The following is a 14,156-nucleotide window of genomic DNA, read 5'->3' on the forward strand; positions in this document are numbered from 1 at the left end:
AATGAAATTCGATTGAGCGATCTTTTGACCAATCACCTTGCGAGGTATTCGACCTATCGTAAGAGGAGCTCAGGACAAAAAGGAGACTCGCCCCCTCCAAGGCAAAACCAATGAAAACCTGGTGGAGGCGTGGTCAGGACAGCGGAATCACGCCTCTCCAGGCAGGCCACGCCCTTCATTCTTGCTCAGCCTCACCCAAGGGAGCAAATCCGATTGCCTGGGCGACACCTCGAAGGGCGGGGCTGCAAACGTTCACAGTTGGAATGAGCTCGCGGTCTGGGAGGAAGGCGGGGGAGCTGCTGGGCGGGGCTAGACTCTCTCCTATCTAAGGTGGTAAATACCAATGATTCTCCAGGCCGCCTCTCCGAGAAAAGTCATCTCGCGAACCTTTAAAATCCCTGCCTCCCGAGACACCTCAGGGGGACTAGGAGGGACTGCCTCATCTGTCTTTTTCCTCCTTGCAAAAGTCCCGTTTTCTATTATGGGGATGTACCAAGTGAGACCGAGTAGGGTGAGCGAGTGGTGACTGGCACGCTGGTCACTGGATGCTGCCCACTTCGGCATTAGCAAACTTCTAGCAAGATCGCAACTCAGTACTAAATAATCTCTACACTTCCCGCTGGCGCCGTTCCAGGGCCAGCGCCACATTTCCCAGTGGGCGCGCAATGGCCGCGCCCCCTCCCGTTGCGGACGGGTCTTTTGGTACCTGCAGTCCGAGGTGAGTCCCCTCCTTCCCACTTCACCCTTTCCAGCGCGTGCGTGCGCATGCGCGGAGCGCGGCGCGCGCAGCGGTTTGGCCGTTGGCTGTTCGGCCCTGGGACTCGCTGCGTCTCCGTGAGCAGTAGGCTCTGAACCGCGAGCCGCCGTGAGCTCTCGGATTCCAGCCGGCGCCAGCGAGCCCGGGGGCATCGCCCGCAGCGGCCAAGCTCATGGCCGGCTGAGCGGGACGCCGCCTCCGCCTCAGCCACCGTCGCCGCCGCCGCCGCCGCCTCCTCCTCAGCCGGCGGCGGCCCGGGCCCAGCAGCCATGGCCGAAGACTACTGGGACGGGCGCCTGCGGCGAACTGGAGGAGAAGGAGGTCGTGCGGCCTCAGTCCGGGCCGCCACCCCAGGCGCCGCCGCGCCGGCCCCGCGGCACTGAGGTTGCTCGCGCGCCCCCGCCGGTGAGCGCGTTCACGAGGCATGGGGTGGGGGCTGCTCTTCTTCCTACAGAACCAACCGAGACCCCGGGCGGTGCCCAGGGGTCTGGGGTGCACCGCTGGCCTGTGCCCCCTCCCCCAGCGAGTTTCCCAGAATGCACCGGGGCGGGGGGGTCATTCAGGGCCTCACTGACCTTGGCCCCGCCCTGGGCCTGGTCTGGGAGCTAGGGATGAGAAGTACTATGGGTGCTAGTGGGGAGTAAGGTGATCGAAGGACCAGGGGGTGTGTAAATGGGTGGCAGAGTGGTGAAAGACTAGAGGTTTGCTCACGGGGGCCTCAGCTGTGAAGGGGTCGGAGCATGTGGTAATAAGTCTTACCGCTGTGTAAGGTTTTTAGGCTCAGTGTGTGCTAGCAGAGGGGCGGTGCTGGGCCCAAGGATGAATAACAAGGAAGAGGACGTCAGAGGAGTGCTGAGATATGCAAATGGGGTTATAGCTGTAGAAAGGCCCTGTGGGTGTTGCTGGTGGATAAGGTGGTAGAGGTGCCGGAAGGTTCGCTGGTGGGATTGGAGCTCTGAGGTCCTATGTGTGGTAAGGGAGTCACGATGGTGTTAACACTGTGTATTTGTCCATGAGGGACTGCAGGGTTTGAGGATACAGTGTGCTTATAGAGGACAGGGTCCAGTGTTGAGAGGGTGCCAGTGGGGGTCGTAGCTCTCAAGGGTATGTGCATATGGTAATAAAGGTCTGGGCAGTATAAGGCCCAGTATATTAATGAGGGCAAACCGGTGGAGACCTGAGCCCTGTGCTAATGGGTATCAGAATTGTGGATATATGTGTGTGGGGAGTGGGGATTGGTGGTGAGGGAAGAATCTTAGCATTGTAAGAGGTTCATTGTATTAAGGATCAAAATGGTGTGAGATGAGTATGTATCCATGAGGTCAGGGGATGTAAGATTGTGTGTATGTGTGTGTTAGACACTCAGTCGTGGCCTACTCTTTGCGACCCCTTGGATTGTAGCTCGCCAGGCTCCTCTGTCCATGGGGATTCTCAAGTATTATTCTGGGGTGGGTTGCCATGCCCTTTTCCAGGGGATCTTCCCAACCCAGGGATCAAACCTGGGTCTCCCACATAGAAGGCAGATTCTTTACCATCTGAGCCACCAGGACGCCCTATAAAGAAGCAGGGTAATATATGAAGTTCTAGTGACTGCTCATGTGGGTTTAGTGACAGAGGTATGTAAATGTGTGTCACTGTGGGGAGAATCAGTGCAGTATGAGTTCTGGAATATGCTTGTGAGTGTTGGAATATGCTAGTGAGTGTCAGAATATTGTAAAGATAGTGTGTTCCTGAGTGCCTGAGATTTGTTGAGGTTCCAGGGAGTGCTAATGGAGGATAGAGCTATGGAGAAGATCTTGTGTGCAATAAAGAAGAGAAGGGCTGTGAAGGGATCCAGTTGTCAACCAACGGGGTTATAGCTGTGGAGGAGTTGAAGCAAAGAGAAATAAAAGAATATGTGATGGTCTAGGTGTGCTAAAGTGGATTAGAGCCATGGAGGGCCGAAGTGTGCTACTGGGGTTCTGGGCTGGATGAAGATCTGTGTGTGCTAATGAGGGTCAGGCCATTATAGAACAGCGTGTTTGTGTGTCCCTGGAGAATGGGGCTGAGTATGGGTTCAGGGTGTGCTAATGGGAAGGCACTGTGAGGTCCGGTGCGTGTTAATAGGGGTCAGGGTGAAGTGAAGGTCCAGCCTGTGCTGATGGGAAGTGGGGGGACAGGGTAGTGGGAGGACCAGAAGACAACGTTAATAATGATCACAGCTGTAGAGAGGTCTGAGTGTGGGCAAAAACAGGTTCAGGGATCTGCAAGATTCACTTTGTGTTAATGGGATTCAGGGCAGTGTGAAGGTCCAGTGAGTGCTAATATAGGTTACTTTGTACAGCTGTAGAGGGTCCCAAGTGCATGTAAATAGGGATCATAATCTTGCTGGGGGAACAATGAGTGCTGTAGAGAAGCTAACAGGCAGCATGTGGTGCTAAGAGTTAACTTAGAGGAGCCGGCTGGGTGCTAACAGAGTTCAGTGTTCTGTTGAGGCTTTGTATGCTAATAGGGTCAAAGATAAATAGGGACGTTGCGGTGCTGTTGGCAGTTAAAATGCAGAGAAGACTTCCTGAGGGTCCAGTGTGTACTGAAGGAAGCAGGACACTGTGAGAGTCCAGTGTGTGCTTATGGGATGTGTCTGAACAGAATGAGGATGGTATGTTCCTATGGGAGTTACTAGAATGTGATAATTGTGTTCTCAGGGGCTGGTGTAATGTGAGGTGGTAAGTATCCTTGGGTATGAAAATATTTTGAGGATGGAAACATCCCCTTGGGGAGTCAAAAAGAACATGTGCCCTTTTTTGAGTGTGGTTGTGTATCTAGTTTCTTGCTTCCTCATTCACTATTCTAAAATCTAAAAATCTGAGAAAACTAAGATGATATTTAAAAGTTTTACTGCATGTTAATGTTCAAGTGTCTCTGCTCACAGGACCCTGTGCAGGGTCCCCCTGCTGGGGGCATTGTATGAAACACAGGTTTTATACCCCCATCTTCCTAAAATCTCCCCAAAACTAAGCCCTGGAACATGTCCAGCCCTTGGAGTTTCCACTTAGAGGTCATGGACCCATGGCTCCTTCTGGCTCCTTCTCATCCTCCATCCAGCCCTACTTACAATACACCCCCCCCCAGATCCTCTATTCCCTTCCACAACAGGCAAAACAACTGGGTATCCATGCCGTATGGACAGACACAAGAGCATTTGGGGACTGGCCATTCTTCACCTTCCTCAGCCTCAGGTCCAGTGTTCACACTCCTGGGTCAGGATTTTTTTTTTTCCTCTTGTTATCCCAGGTTGGACTTCAGTCCTCTTTATTGAGGTCTTTTCTGCTAGGCTGGCCCCTCTACCCTTCTGGGGGTGATGAATTCAGACAGGCAGAAGTGGGGTGTGGGGACCGCTGGGGTAAGCACCTGATTTCACGGTAACAGATGATTCACTTATCTCCTCAAATCCAGCCCCAGCCTCCTATCTAGCTCTGCTTCCCTTGGGCCCAGGGCCATCTTAGGCCCTGCTGTGAGTCCAGATGGTCCCTGGGCCAGGTCTTTCCCCCTCCTTGCTGGCCCAGAGCCCAGGAGGAAGCAGAAGAAGGCCGGCCTAAGCCTTTTGGTGGCCCCGTTCCTGCCAGCAGCCCCATCTAGGTCATCATCTTGCCAATGCCAGTATCCCTGGGCCACCTTGTCTGGGGTGTTAATGAGTAGCAGGGACTCACCCTGACAAATGTTGGTCCTAGGTCCTTAGCTCCTGATTCATTAATTTTTGCCATGAGCACTTTTTGAGCACCTACTCTGTATCAGTCACTGTTCCAGGTCCTCAGGATATAGCTGTGACCTAAACAGACATCCGTCTATCCTGGCAGAGCTAATCTTCTAGTTATGGTGGTGAGGAGACAATAAAGAATAAAGAAACCAATAAGTAGATGGTGTCATTTCTGAGGAGATGATAAGTGCTGAGGGGACAATTGACAAGGTGAAGGGAGCTCAGGATGGTTCAGATTTTAAATAGGGTTATTCTTGGTTATCTATGAAAAAAAGTGATATTTGAGCAGTGGCCTAGAGGGGGTGAGCTACTTTAAAATCTAGGGAAAGAGTATTCTAGTACCGGGAACAGCTGTTGCAAAGGCCCTGAGGAGGGACTTTTGGGTGTGGTTGCAGAACAGCAATGAGCAGTGAGGTGAGGCCAGAAGGGTAGTAGTGTGAGTGGGGTAAGACCTTGAGGGCCACATGAAGGACTGAGACGTTTATTTGGGGTGATAAGGGACACATGGTACATTCTCAGCTAGACAAAAAATGTGACCTGGCTTGTAAAAATCTCTGGGACCCTGTGGTCCAAACCTGATTGAACCTTTCCAGCAACTCTCAGGACAGCTGGTATACTTTGAGATCCCCCCACAACCGCACCCAGTGGTTGGGTCTGGGCAGGAAACCTCTCCCTCTCCCTGCACCCCTCATCGGGGTAGCCCAGTGGGGTAGTCCACTAGTCACCTTGACGATGGTTGCTGGGGGAGGTGAGAGGGACCTTGTGGCCACGAGGAGCGTTCTGCCTTGGCGGTTGGGGGTGATGTGGGGCTGGTGCCAGCGGAACATGCCATTGTATGGACATCCCTGGGGCCGTGTCAGTGGTCTCAGGGTCCTGAGAGAGGCCCCCACCTCACCAATGGCTGGGTCCATCAGTGCCGCTGCACCTGAGAATGCCTGCTGTAGAGCCCTCTGCTCCCACAGTGAGGCTGCCCCCAAAGAGGCCAACACTTCACCAGTTGTGCCCTTTCCCTCAGCCAGCCACCCAAGCCTTAGTACCCAGGTGGGCTCTTAGGAGCAGGGTCTCCTGGGGCTGGTTGGTGTAGGTGGCAGGCACTGACCGAGATCTCCATCCATGCCAGGTTTCCAGGAATCCTGTGTGATTCCAGGGTTCCACAGTGTTTGGGTGGGCACTGCCGCAGGTTCCTGTCAGTGCACCTCACTGGGTTTTAGGGGGCCCATGGGGGTCAGGCAACTGCTAGGGTGGGACCCATTCCCGTCCCTACCCCCTGCTCAGGTCGCCATGGATCGGATGAAGAAGATCAAACGGCAGCTGTCAATGACACTCCGAGGGGGCCGAGGTATAGATAAGACCAATGGTGCCCCTGAACAGATAGGCCTGGATGAGAGTGGCGGGGGCGGCGGCAGTGACCTTGGAGAGGCCCCAACACGTGCTGCCCCTGGGGAACCTCGCTCTGTGCGGGGCCCACTCAGCTCTGCACCAGGTGGGTCCACTGACCATTCCCGCTCCTAGCCTGGTCCCCAGGGGTGCTGCCTGCCAACCGATTTCTTCTTAGACTTGTATTATTTTCACTTTCCTTTCTCCATTTTCTCCCCCACCTCTACCATCCTTGCTCAACACCCTCTCTCTATTGTCCATCTGTGCCCCTTTCCTTGGCTTTGTGCCCAGGTCTCAGGGGGAGGAAGGGTGCCCCGCCTGCCACAGCTGCCCCAAGCCTCCCTCTGCCCTTCTGCGCTCTGTGACAGCCCCTTCAGGCCTCCTGGCACCTGCCTGCCCCAGGCCTGCCTTCCCAGGGCATTCGGCTACTTCTGCCGCTGCCTGCCCACTGGCCCTGGGCAAGCCACAGTCTCAGCTCGCCGCTGACACGGGGTGCTCCACTAGGTGACTATTGCCCCCCCTGCCCAATTCAACCTGTTTTGACCTGTGTGAACCTCCCGGGGCCTTCCCACCCTCTTCCCTGAGGAACTCCAGGCTGCTCTGGAGTCCATGTGCGTACATGTGTGATGAGGGAATGTGTTATGAGGGTGGGGGGATTTGTCCTGGGGCTTCTGAGCCCACCTGGTGTGCCCTCCCCCTGTCCCCACTACCAGAGATTGTGCATGAGGACTTGAAGATGGGGTCTGACGGGGAAAGTGACCAGGCTTCAGCCACGTCCTCCGATGAGGTGCAGTCACCAGTGAGGGTGCGCATGCGCAACCATCCCCCACGCAAGATCTCCACTGAGGTGCTTAACTCCCTGTCCGGGCAGTGGCGGGGCTGGAAAAAAAGGGTTGGATCTGGAGATTTGTAGCTGATGGTCCTGTTTCTTCCCCCATCTTGCCTGCTAGGACATCAACAAGCGCCTATCACTACCAGCTGACATCCGGCTGCCTGAGGGCTACCTTGAGAAGCTGACCCTCAACAGCCCCATCTTTGACAAGCCCCTCAGCCGCCGTCTCCGCCGCGTCAGCCTGGTGAGCATCTTCTGTTCCTGTCCTCCTTTTCCTCCTCCCAGTCCCTTCCGCTGAGCCTACTTCAGTCTGCATCCTTTACCTGACAGTCTGAGATCGGCTTTGGGAAACTGGAGACCTACATCAAGCTGGACAAGCTGGGAGAGGTGAGAGACAGCCAGGAGACCCATGGTAAGGCTGGGGTTCAGTGGGAACTCCCTGTAGCCTCATAGCTTCTCTCCTGTCACTCTTCCTCACATTCCAGGGTACCTATGCCACTGTCTACAAAGGCAAAAGCAAGCTCACAGACAACCTTGTGGCACTCAAGGAGATCAGACTGGAACACGAAGAGGGGGCACCCTGCACCGCCATCCGGGAAGGTACAGGTCCCACCCCATCTGTTGCAGGCTTCCCAGGCTCTCCCCATGGTGTGTATGTGCACATGCACACCCATAGTGAGGACAGGATTGGGAGTTCTGGGACTTCTCTCGTGGTGCTCTGGGCTTCATGAAAAAGTGCTCATCACCCACATATCCAGATAATAAATTAGGGTAACCAGGAGTCTTCCTATGTTGAGAAGAGGCAGATAAATTGTTTGCTTTGATTCTGGGAATATCCCTGGAGTGCTAATCAGTTTACTTGACACAATAGTTTCTAGTCAGAAAATCACATGGAATGAGTCTGAACTGTATAGAAATTGAGTGTACAAACTCATTTTTACATGAAGCTGCAGGTCTGTATACTGAGGGTTGGAATAAGGGCCCTTTCCAAAACCAAAAACTGGTTGTGAAGATCTAGTGTCATGTAAGCCTAAGGCTGCGATCCCAGGTTCTGGCTCTGTACTGTTCTCTTGAGCCTTAGTTTCCATGTCTGGAACTTGGGGACACACCTTCTTCCTGATAGCAGGTGGGTTGGAGCTGGGTTGGAGTGGACTGTGAGCCACCATCTCAAACCACACAGGGAAAGGAGGAAACCCTGGGCTTGACCCCGTCTAGTCCTCTTCCTCGCCTCTGTCCTGAGCATGGGCCTTGACTCTTCCCCTGTCCCAACTCCCTGCTTCCTGCAGTGTCCCTGCTCAAGGACCTCAAACATGCCAACATCGTCACACTACACGACATTATTCACACGGAGAAGTCCCTCACCCTTGTCTTTGAGTACCTGGTAAGGTTGGGTGGCCATGGGTCCTGGGGGAGGTGGGGAGATGGCCAGGAGCCACAGGATGTGACCCTCTTTCCTCTACCTGCTCTTCTTTCCTCAGGACAAGGACCTGAAGCAGTACCTGGATGACTGTGGGAACATCATCAACATGCACAATGTGAAAGTGGGTGTGGGGCAGGAAGCAGGGGCACAAGGGGGCCCCCTACTCACCCACTCCACCCCACAAATCTCCCAGAAACAGATGTTTCCCGTTTGGCTTTTTGCTGGGAGCCCTTGAAGGGCATTGGGACCCTATCCTCTATTTGTGAGACAAGGCTCTGGGCTCAGTGCTTGTGCTTGGGAGGGAGAGCAGTGCCTGCTTGGGGTCAGGCTGCTGCTACTCTTTGACCTCTGCCTGCCGTTCCTGGGTCCCCAGCTGTTCCTGTTCCAGCTGCTCCGTGGCCTGGCCTACTGCCACCGGCAGAAGGTGCTACACCGAGACCTCAAGCCACAGAACCTACTCATCAATGAGCGAGGAGAGCTCAAGCTGGCCGACTTCGGTACCCCTGGCCTCCCCCTTCATCCCAGTGATCCCCCAACCTTACTCTCCCAGCCCCTCCTTCCCTCTGACCACCTCGTCTCAGTCCCTCCCCTTCAGCCTCTCTAGGCTTCACTTGGGAAGCCCTCAGTCCCAATCACATTCTCCCCCAGACAGCCCATGATATCCTCAATTCCAGCTGCTCATTATCTCCACCTACCAGGCCTGGCCCGGGCCAAGTCAATTCCGACGAAGACCTACTCCAACGAGGTGGTAACACTGTGGTACCGGCCCCCTGACATCCTGCTCGGGTCCACGGACTACTCCACTCAGATTGACATGTGGTAAGGACAGGCTGAAGTGTGGCAGGGGCCACGCAGTAAGGGGAGTGGCTTGGTCACAACAGCCAACCAGCCAACTACCTGCTTATTCACTGTGCTCTCCCTGCCCAGGGGTGTGGGCTGCATCTTCTATGAGATGGCCACAGGCCGGCCCCTCTTCCCAGGCTCCACAGTGGAGGAGCAGCTGCACTTCATCTTCCGCATCTTGGGTAAGGAGGCATGAGCCCTAGGGGCTGTGGGGACATGTAGGGAGGCCCTGTGAGATGCTTAGGATAACTCCGCTTCCCTGCCAGGAACCCCAAATGAAGATACATGGCCAGGCATCCTGTCCAATGAAGAGTTCAGGACATACAACTACCCCAAGTACCGAGCTGAGGCCCTTTTGAGCCATGCACCCCGGTGAGGCTGGTGGGTGGGTGGCTGTTAGGGGCCAGAGTACCCAAACTCAGTTTAAAACAGGTCCCCTTGTCCTTGAGGTAGAATTGACAGCGACGGGGCTGACCTCCTCACCAAGCTGCTGCAGGTGAGACCACCTTCCTGGGCCACCCTAGGGGCCTAGCGGATTCCAGGTGTGGGGAAACAGAGCTACAGGGGCAGGGTCTGGGGTGGGGAGGAAGAGAAGCCTACTTGTTGAAGTGTCAATACTCCCCCACCCCAACACACACTCAGTTTGAAGGTCGCAATCGGATCTCCGCAGAGGATGCCATGAAACATCCATTCTTCCTCAGTCTGGGGGATCGGATCCACAAACTTCCTGACAGTGAGTGGGGCTGGGGAATGGACCAGCTGGTGGGGGGCTTTGTGGAACAGGATTGCTGCAGATAGCTGGGCAGTTGTGTTGAGCTCTAGCTGTGCCACGTCTGATGGGGTGAGGCATATGCCCTTGTTCACATATGTGATATGTTGTATTTTATAAAAAAAGTTTTTTAGCTTTCAGTTTCTTTTACCTCATGGAAATTTTCAAACATAAAACCTGACAGAACATCCATCACTTTACCTTAAAATCCCATATATTTATATATTAAACCAAGTAATATGGTCTATTATATATTGAACTAAATAATAAGTCCCCAAGTACTCCAACAAGTGATCAATTCATGGCCAGAGTGGTTTTATCTATATTCACTCTGATTATTTTAAATCAAGTCTCAGATCCATCATTCATCTATATACAACTTTAGCATGTACCTCTGAAATATTTTCTTAAGCACAACAATAATACAACGATCACACTAAAAAAAACCAAAAAACATTGGATTAATCTCAGTCACAACCCAAACATCATCCATCATCTAGACTTAACAGGTGGTAATTGCAATACCACTATTACACTTGACAAAATTACTAATTTCTCAGTGTCATGTAATAGTCTACATTCCATCTTCCCTAGTGGTAGCTGGTTTGTGTGTGGGATTATTTGGCTGATGAAAGTCAAGACTCAAAGAAAAGGCAGCTTTTTCTAACTGCCCTGATGGGGCCACACAGGAGGTGGTCCTGGATGGCCTCATGGGTCCTGCCCCACTTCTGTCTCTCCTCCACCCACAGCTACTTCCATATTTGCACTAAAGGAGATCCAGCTACAAAAGGAGGCCAGCATTCGATCTTCGTCAATGCCTGACTCAGGTAAGTGTAGGTGTGACCCTTGCCCTCTTCCCTGCCCCCTGGCCCCCATCCACTTGCCTGCTTGCTCACCAACAGCCATCCGCTCTGCTTTCCCCTGCAGGCAGGCCAGCTTATCGAGTGGTGGACACCGAATTCTAAGCCACAGACCGAGGCCCCAGCAGGCAGCAGCTGGAGGGATGCCATACCCCCACAGGGCAGCCCCCAACTGCATCCTCCCTGCTTGCTGCCTGCCTACCTGCCTGACTCATGCTCCCATGCCCACATGTCCCCTGCTGCCTGTCTGAACACCTGACCATTGGCCTGTTGGCCCACCCATTGGCCTGTCTGCTGGGTGCTAACAAAGCTCTCATCGCTCCTTCTCCTGGTCTGTCTATCTGTCTATATGTGTCTCTTTCTCTCTCTGTCTTGGTAGTTGCCGGTGGACAGCGTGGCCGTGCCAGCCTCCCACACTGAGGCCAGGCCTAGACCCCTCCCCATCATACCCTCCCCCAGGACCACTACCCCATGGCCAACCAGGGGTCTGGAGCTAGCCCAGGCTGGGGATCTCGACTCAGACAAGTCATGGTGATGCCTTGGGTCTGAGGCTCCCCTTCCTGCTTTCCTGCCTCATGTTGTGTGGGCCTTGTTTGTTTGTTTCATTCATTGTTGTTTTTTTAATTATTTTAAATGAGGTTTTCATTTTTTAAATGCAATATCTCTGTATACAGACTGCTGGGCCCCACTCACTGTGTGTGGCCCTCCCACAGTATTTTGTGCAATGAAGCCCTGCTCCCAGCCTTTTCATGGCAGGGACATAGTCCCTATTCAAAACCCTGATCATCACCAGACCCTGGGGTCAGCTAAGGGAAAGCATGCCTTGGCAACTCGCCTTCCAACCCCCACCTGCCATCCCCAGCCGCAGGGGGACTTGGGGACTACTGGAGACTCTCTGGGAGATGGATGAGGTGGGGGGCCCCCACTCTTTCCCTCCTGCAGTCCCATAGCTGGGGCTTCCTTCTCAGGGTCTCCCTAGCCCAGCCCTCCTGCCCCCATCCTGCACGGTGCTGTTGAGTAGGGGCCCTGCCAGGAACTGACCAACTCAGTGATGGAGCCATAGTGTGCATATGTGCACAAGCAGGGACAGAGGGGCGCATGGGAGGTTGTGCCCAGGCATTACCCCCTATCCTCTGGGGAAAGTGAGACAGGGCAGGGACAGTCTCTGGGGTCAATCCCCAGATGGGTGGTTACCTTCCCTTCCTCCACTCTAAACCCTGGGGCCCTCAAATGGGGTGGGAGGGCAGGGGCAGGGGCCCTCCTAGGGGAGTTGGGAGGGGTGGGTTCCTGAATGCACCATAATCGCTGTATGAAATATTAAAAAGTCTAAAGTGAAAAACCTGATTGCAAATCCCTGTGGGGGTGGGCTCAACCCAGGGTGAGTACTGGGACCTTGGAGAATTCACACTTGGTGCCTATTGTCTAGAAGAGCACTGCTAGTGGGCCAGGGATATGTCAGGACTATGAAAAAGCATCTGAGGGGTTGCGCATATCATGGTGGAACATTGAGTTGAAGCAGGTAGGGCAGGCTGTATAGAGGATGGGCTAAGGATTGAGCAGAGAGGAGTTAGATTTACCCCAGAATATGAGGAAACCAGATAGAAGATAGACTGTTAGGTATGGAGAGGCTGTTTCTTTGAAAGACACTTAGAAGGCCCAATAAAACCAGGATTTGGGGAGATAAGGCAGAGAAACCCAGTATGACTAACATGTTTAGCTGGGACCATGAGGCAGGCCAGTTGGAATATGATACAGTAGATTTTAAACCACAGAGAAGATAGGGGAATCTTTTTAATACTTGGGTCAAATTTAGGACTAGGACCATTGATGGAAGTTTAAGTTATTGGTATCTAGGAAGTAATGGAAACCATGGACATGTACGAGATGACTGTGGAAAGAATGCAATGGTTTGTGAGAAGTCTATAGGTAGCCTGGGACTCAAGTTGAGGCTTTGATTTCCTCTGTCCTGGGAGTTCTAACCCCTGTCCACCATCTTGAGCAAAGCCTAGGATAGATTTCCAGGCAGAAGACGTGGGGTGGGCAGGGCCTGGCAAATGCTGTAGGAAATACAAGTCTAAGTGGCTGGTTGATGAAGTTCAGCGGTGGCAGTGAACCTCTGCTGTGTCCCTGTAAGCATTCTGGTGATAGTCTACAGCCTTATGGTTCCACGATGACTGTGAAGTCCCCAAAGACGGGAAAGCAAGCAAGGAAAACCACCTTCCCTGTTTCCTATTGATGGCTAAAACTGTTAAGCCCCTCAGCAGACTGCTTGTGCCATCCTTTGGCTAGAATCAGTTGGCATGGCCACTTCTGATAGCAAGGAGGTGGGGGAAATGAAGACCTTGCTAAAGGGGACAAGATTGCCAGGCTGGACTTAGGACTAGAATTCACCCAACTGCTCTAGGAACTGGTAGGGTCATTGGTGTGGGCAGAGATTGGTCTCTGGAAAGTGGAGAAAACAAGCCTAGGGAGGGAGGCCTCTTGTTGGACTGTAGGAAGGACAGGCTTCAAATTAAATGGGGAGGAGGTGTCTGCAGATGGGCAATGAGAGTCCGTTCAGAGAACCTGACAAGCTTCAGGTAGGCCTGAAGGGCATCTATCTACCATGTGCCAGACCCAACTCGAATGCCACTTTACAGATCCTGAGGTGAAATGGCTGCTCCCTTTCCTCCCTCAAAGATGACACAACTGAGTTGTGACCCCCTCATCTGTGCCAGGTCTGAGCTGGAGGCTGGCATCAGTAATTCACAATTCCTGCCCTAATGAAGTTAACTGAAGATAGAGGTAAATTATGAGATCATGTGTATTGGTGGCAGTGGGGTTGGAAATTGTGCAAAGAAAGGGTATTTTGGACACCTGTGTGTGCATGGGCCTAAATGTGTGAAAAGGCAAGGTGTGCGTTTGCCTATGGGAATGGGTAGTGATAGTGAGGGAAATACACTGAAAGAGACCCAGAATCATGAGCCTGTCTTAGGGAGTTTGTGCAATGGTTAGGTGGGGACAGCCAATAGGCAGGTCGATATAAGGGAGCCAAAGAGGGAAATTTTAGTCACCACCAACATAAGAGGGCTAGGAGCCCCAGCAGAGAAAATGTAGACATAGCCTAGAGCAGCGGTTCTCAGCAGATAATCTCCCCCACCCGGAGAGGAAGTTTTGCAACTAGGAGATGCTCCTGGAATCTAGCAGGTAGTGGCCAGCAATGCAGCTAAACATCCTACAACGCTTCCTACAACAGAAATGTCAATAGTGCCTAAGCTGAAAACCCTGATGCAGTGGACTGGTTCTCAAACTTTTGGTCTCAGAATTCCTTCCTATTCTTAAGGCTATCCAAAGAACTTTTGCTTACATCATGCAGTCTCTGGAAAATTCCATGGCACACGCAATAGAAAATGACCATGAAAGAGTCTTGTACTTCGTGAACCTTGAAAGGGTCTCCTGAACGGGTAGAAAGCCAAAAAGGACCCTAGTTTGAAAATCTCTGGCGTGGAATTTAAAGGTGGCACCTCTGAAACTGGAATTCCTGAGTTCCAACCACAACTCCACTACTTACTAGAGGGGCAAG

General features: G+C 52.9%; 1 protein-coding gene across 8 annotated transcripts; it reads left to right on the plus strand.

The window, feature by feature from the left end:
- Positions 1 to 355: 355 nt before the first annotated feature.
- On the plus strand, positions 356 to 11,933 carry CDK16 (cyclin dependent kinase 16). Of its 8 annotated transcripts, none has more exons than XM_043458038.1 (17): positions 356 to 718; positions 5,769 to 5,976; positions 6,239 to 6,374; positions 6,584 to 6,717; positions 6,821 to 6,946; positions 7,033 to 7,089; positions 7,188 to 7,302; positions 7,989 to 8,083; positions 8,181 to 8,243; positions 8,496 to 8,619; positions 8,797 to 8,941; positions 9,050 to 9,147; positions 9,232 to 9,337; positions 9,419 to 9,461; positions 9,608 to 9,698; positions 10,484 to 10,561; positions 10,974 to 11,933. In XM_043458038.1, exons 2-17 carry the CDS (start codon positions 5,875 to 5,877, stop codon positions 11,012 to 11,014), a joined length of 1,554 nt encoding a protein of 517 aa, XP_043313973.1. In that variant the 5' UTR covers positions 356 to 718; positions 5,769 to 5,874; the 3' UTR covers positions 11,015 to 11,933. The 8 variants fall into 8 exon arrangements, with proteins under 8 accessions (XP_043313973.1, XP_043313978.1, XP_043313971.1 ...); XM_043458036.1 differs by lacking the exon at positions 356 to 718 and adding an exon at positions 1,024 to 1,162; XM_043458040.1 differs by lacking the exon at positions 356 to 718 and adding an exon at positions 1,024 to 1,162 and having other exon boundaries at positions 8,821 to 8,941.
- The last annotated feature ends 2,223 nt before the right edge of the window (positions 11,934 to 14,156 follow it).

This window comes from Cervus canadensis, chromosome X (genome assembly GCF_019320065.1).
Source record: "Cervus canadensis isolate Bull #8, Minnesota chromosome X, ASM1932006v1, whole genome shotgun sequence".
NCBI classification, from domain to species: Eukaryota; Metazoa; Chordata; class Mammalia; order Artiodactyla; family Cervidae; genus Cervus; species Cervus canadensis.

What these genes read in the sequence shown, in the direction of transcription:
- CDK16 (XM_043458038.1), top strand. Translation starts at nt 5,875, where the DNA reads ATGAGAGTGGCGGGGGCGGCGGCAGTGACCTTGGAGAGGCCCCAACAC. An exon ending in TCCTCACCAAGCTGCTGCAG is followed by an intron (nt 9,462 to 9,607) that starts GTGAGACCACCT and finishes ACACACACTCAG; the next exon opens with TTTGAAGGTCGCAATCGGAT. An exon ending in GATCCACAAACTTCCTGACA is followed by an intron (nt 9,699 to 10,483) that starts GTGAGTGGGGCT and finishes CTCCACCCACAG; the next exon opens with CTACTTCCATATTTGCACTA.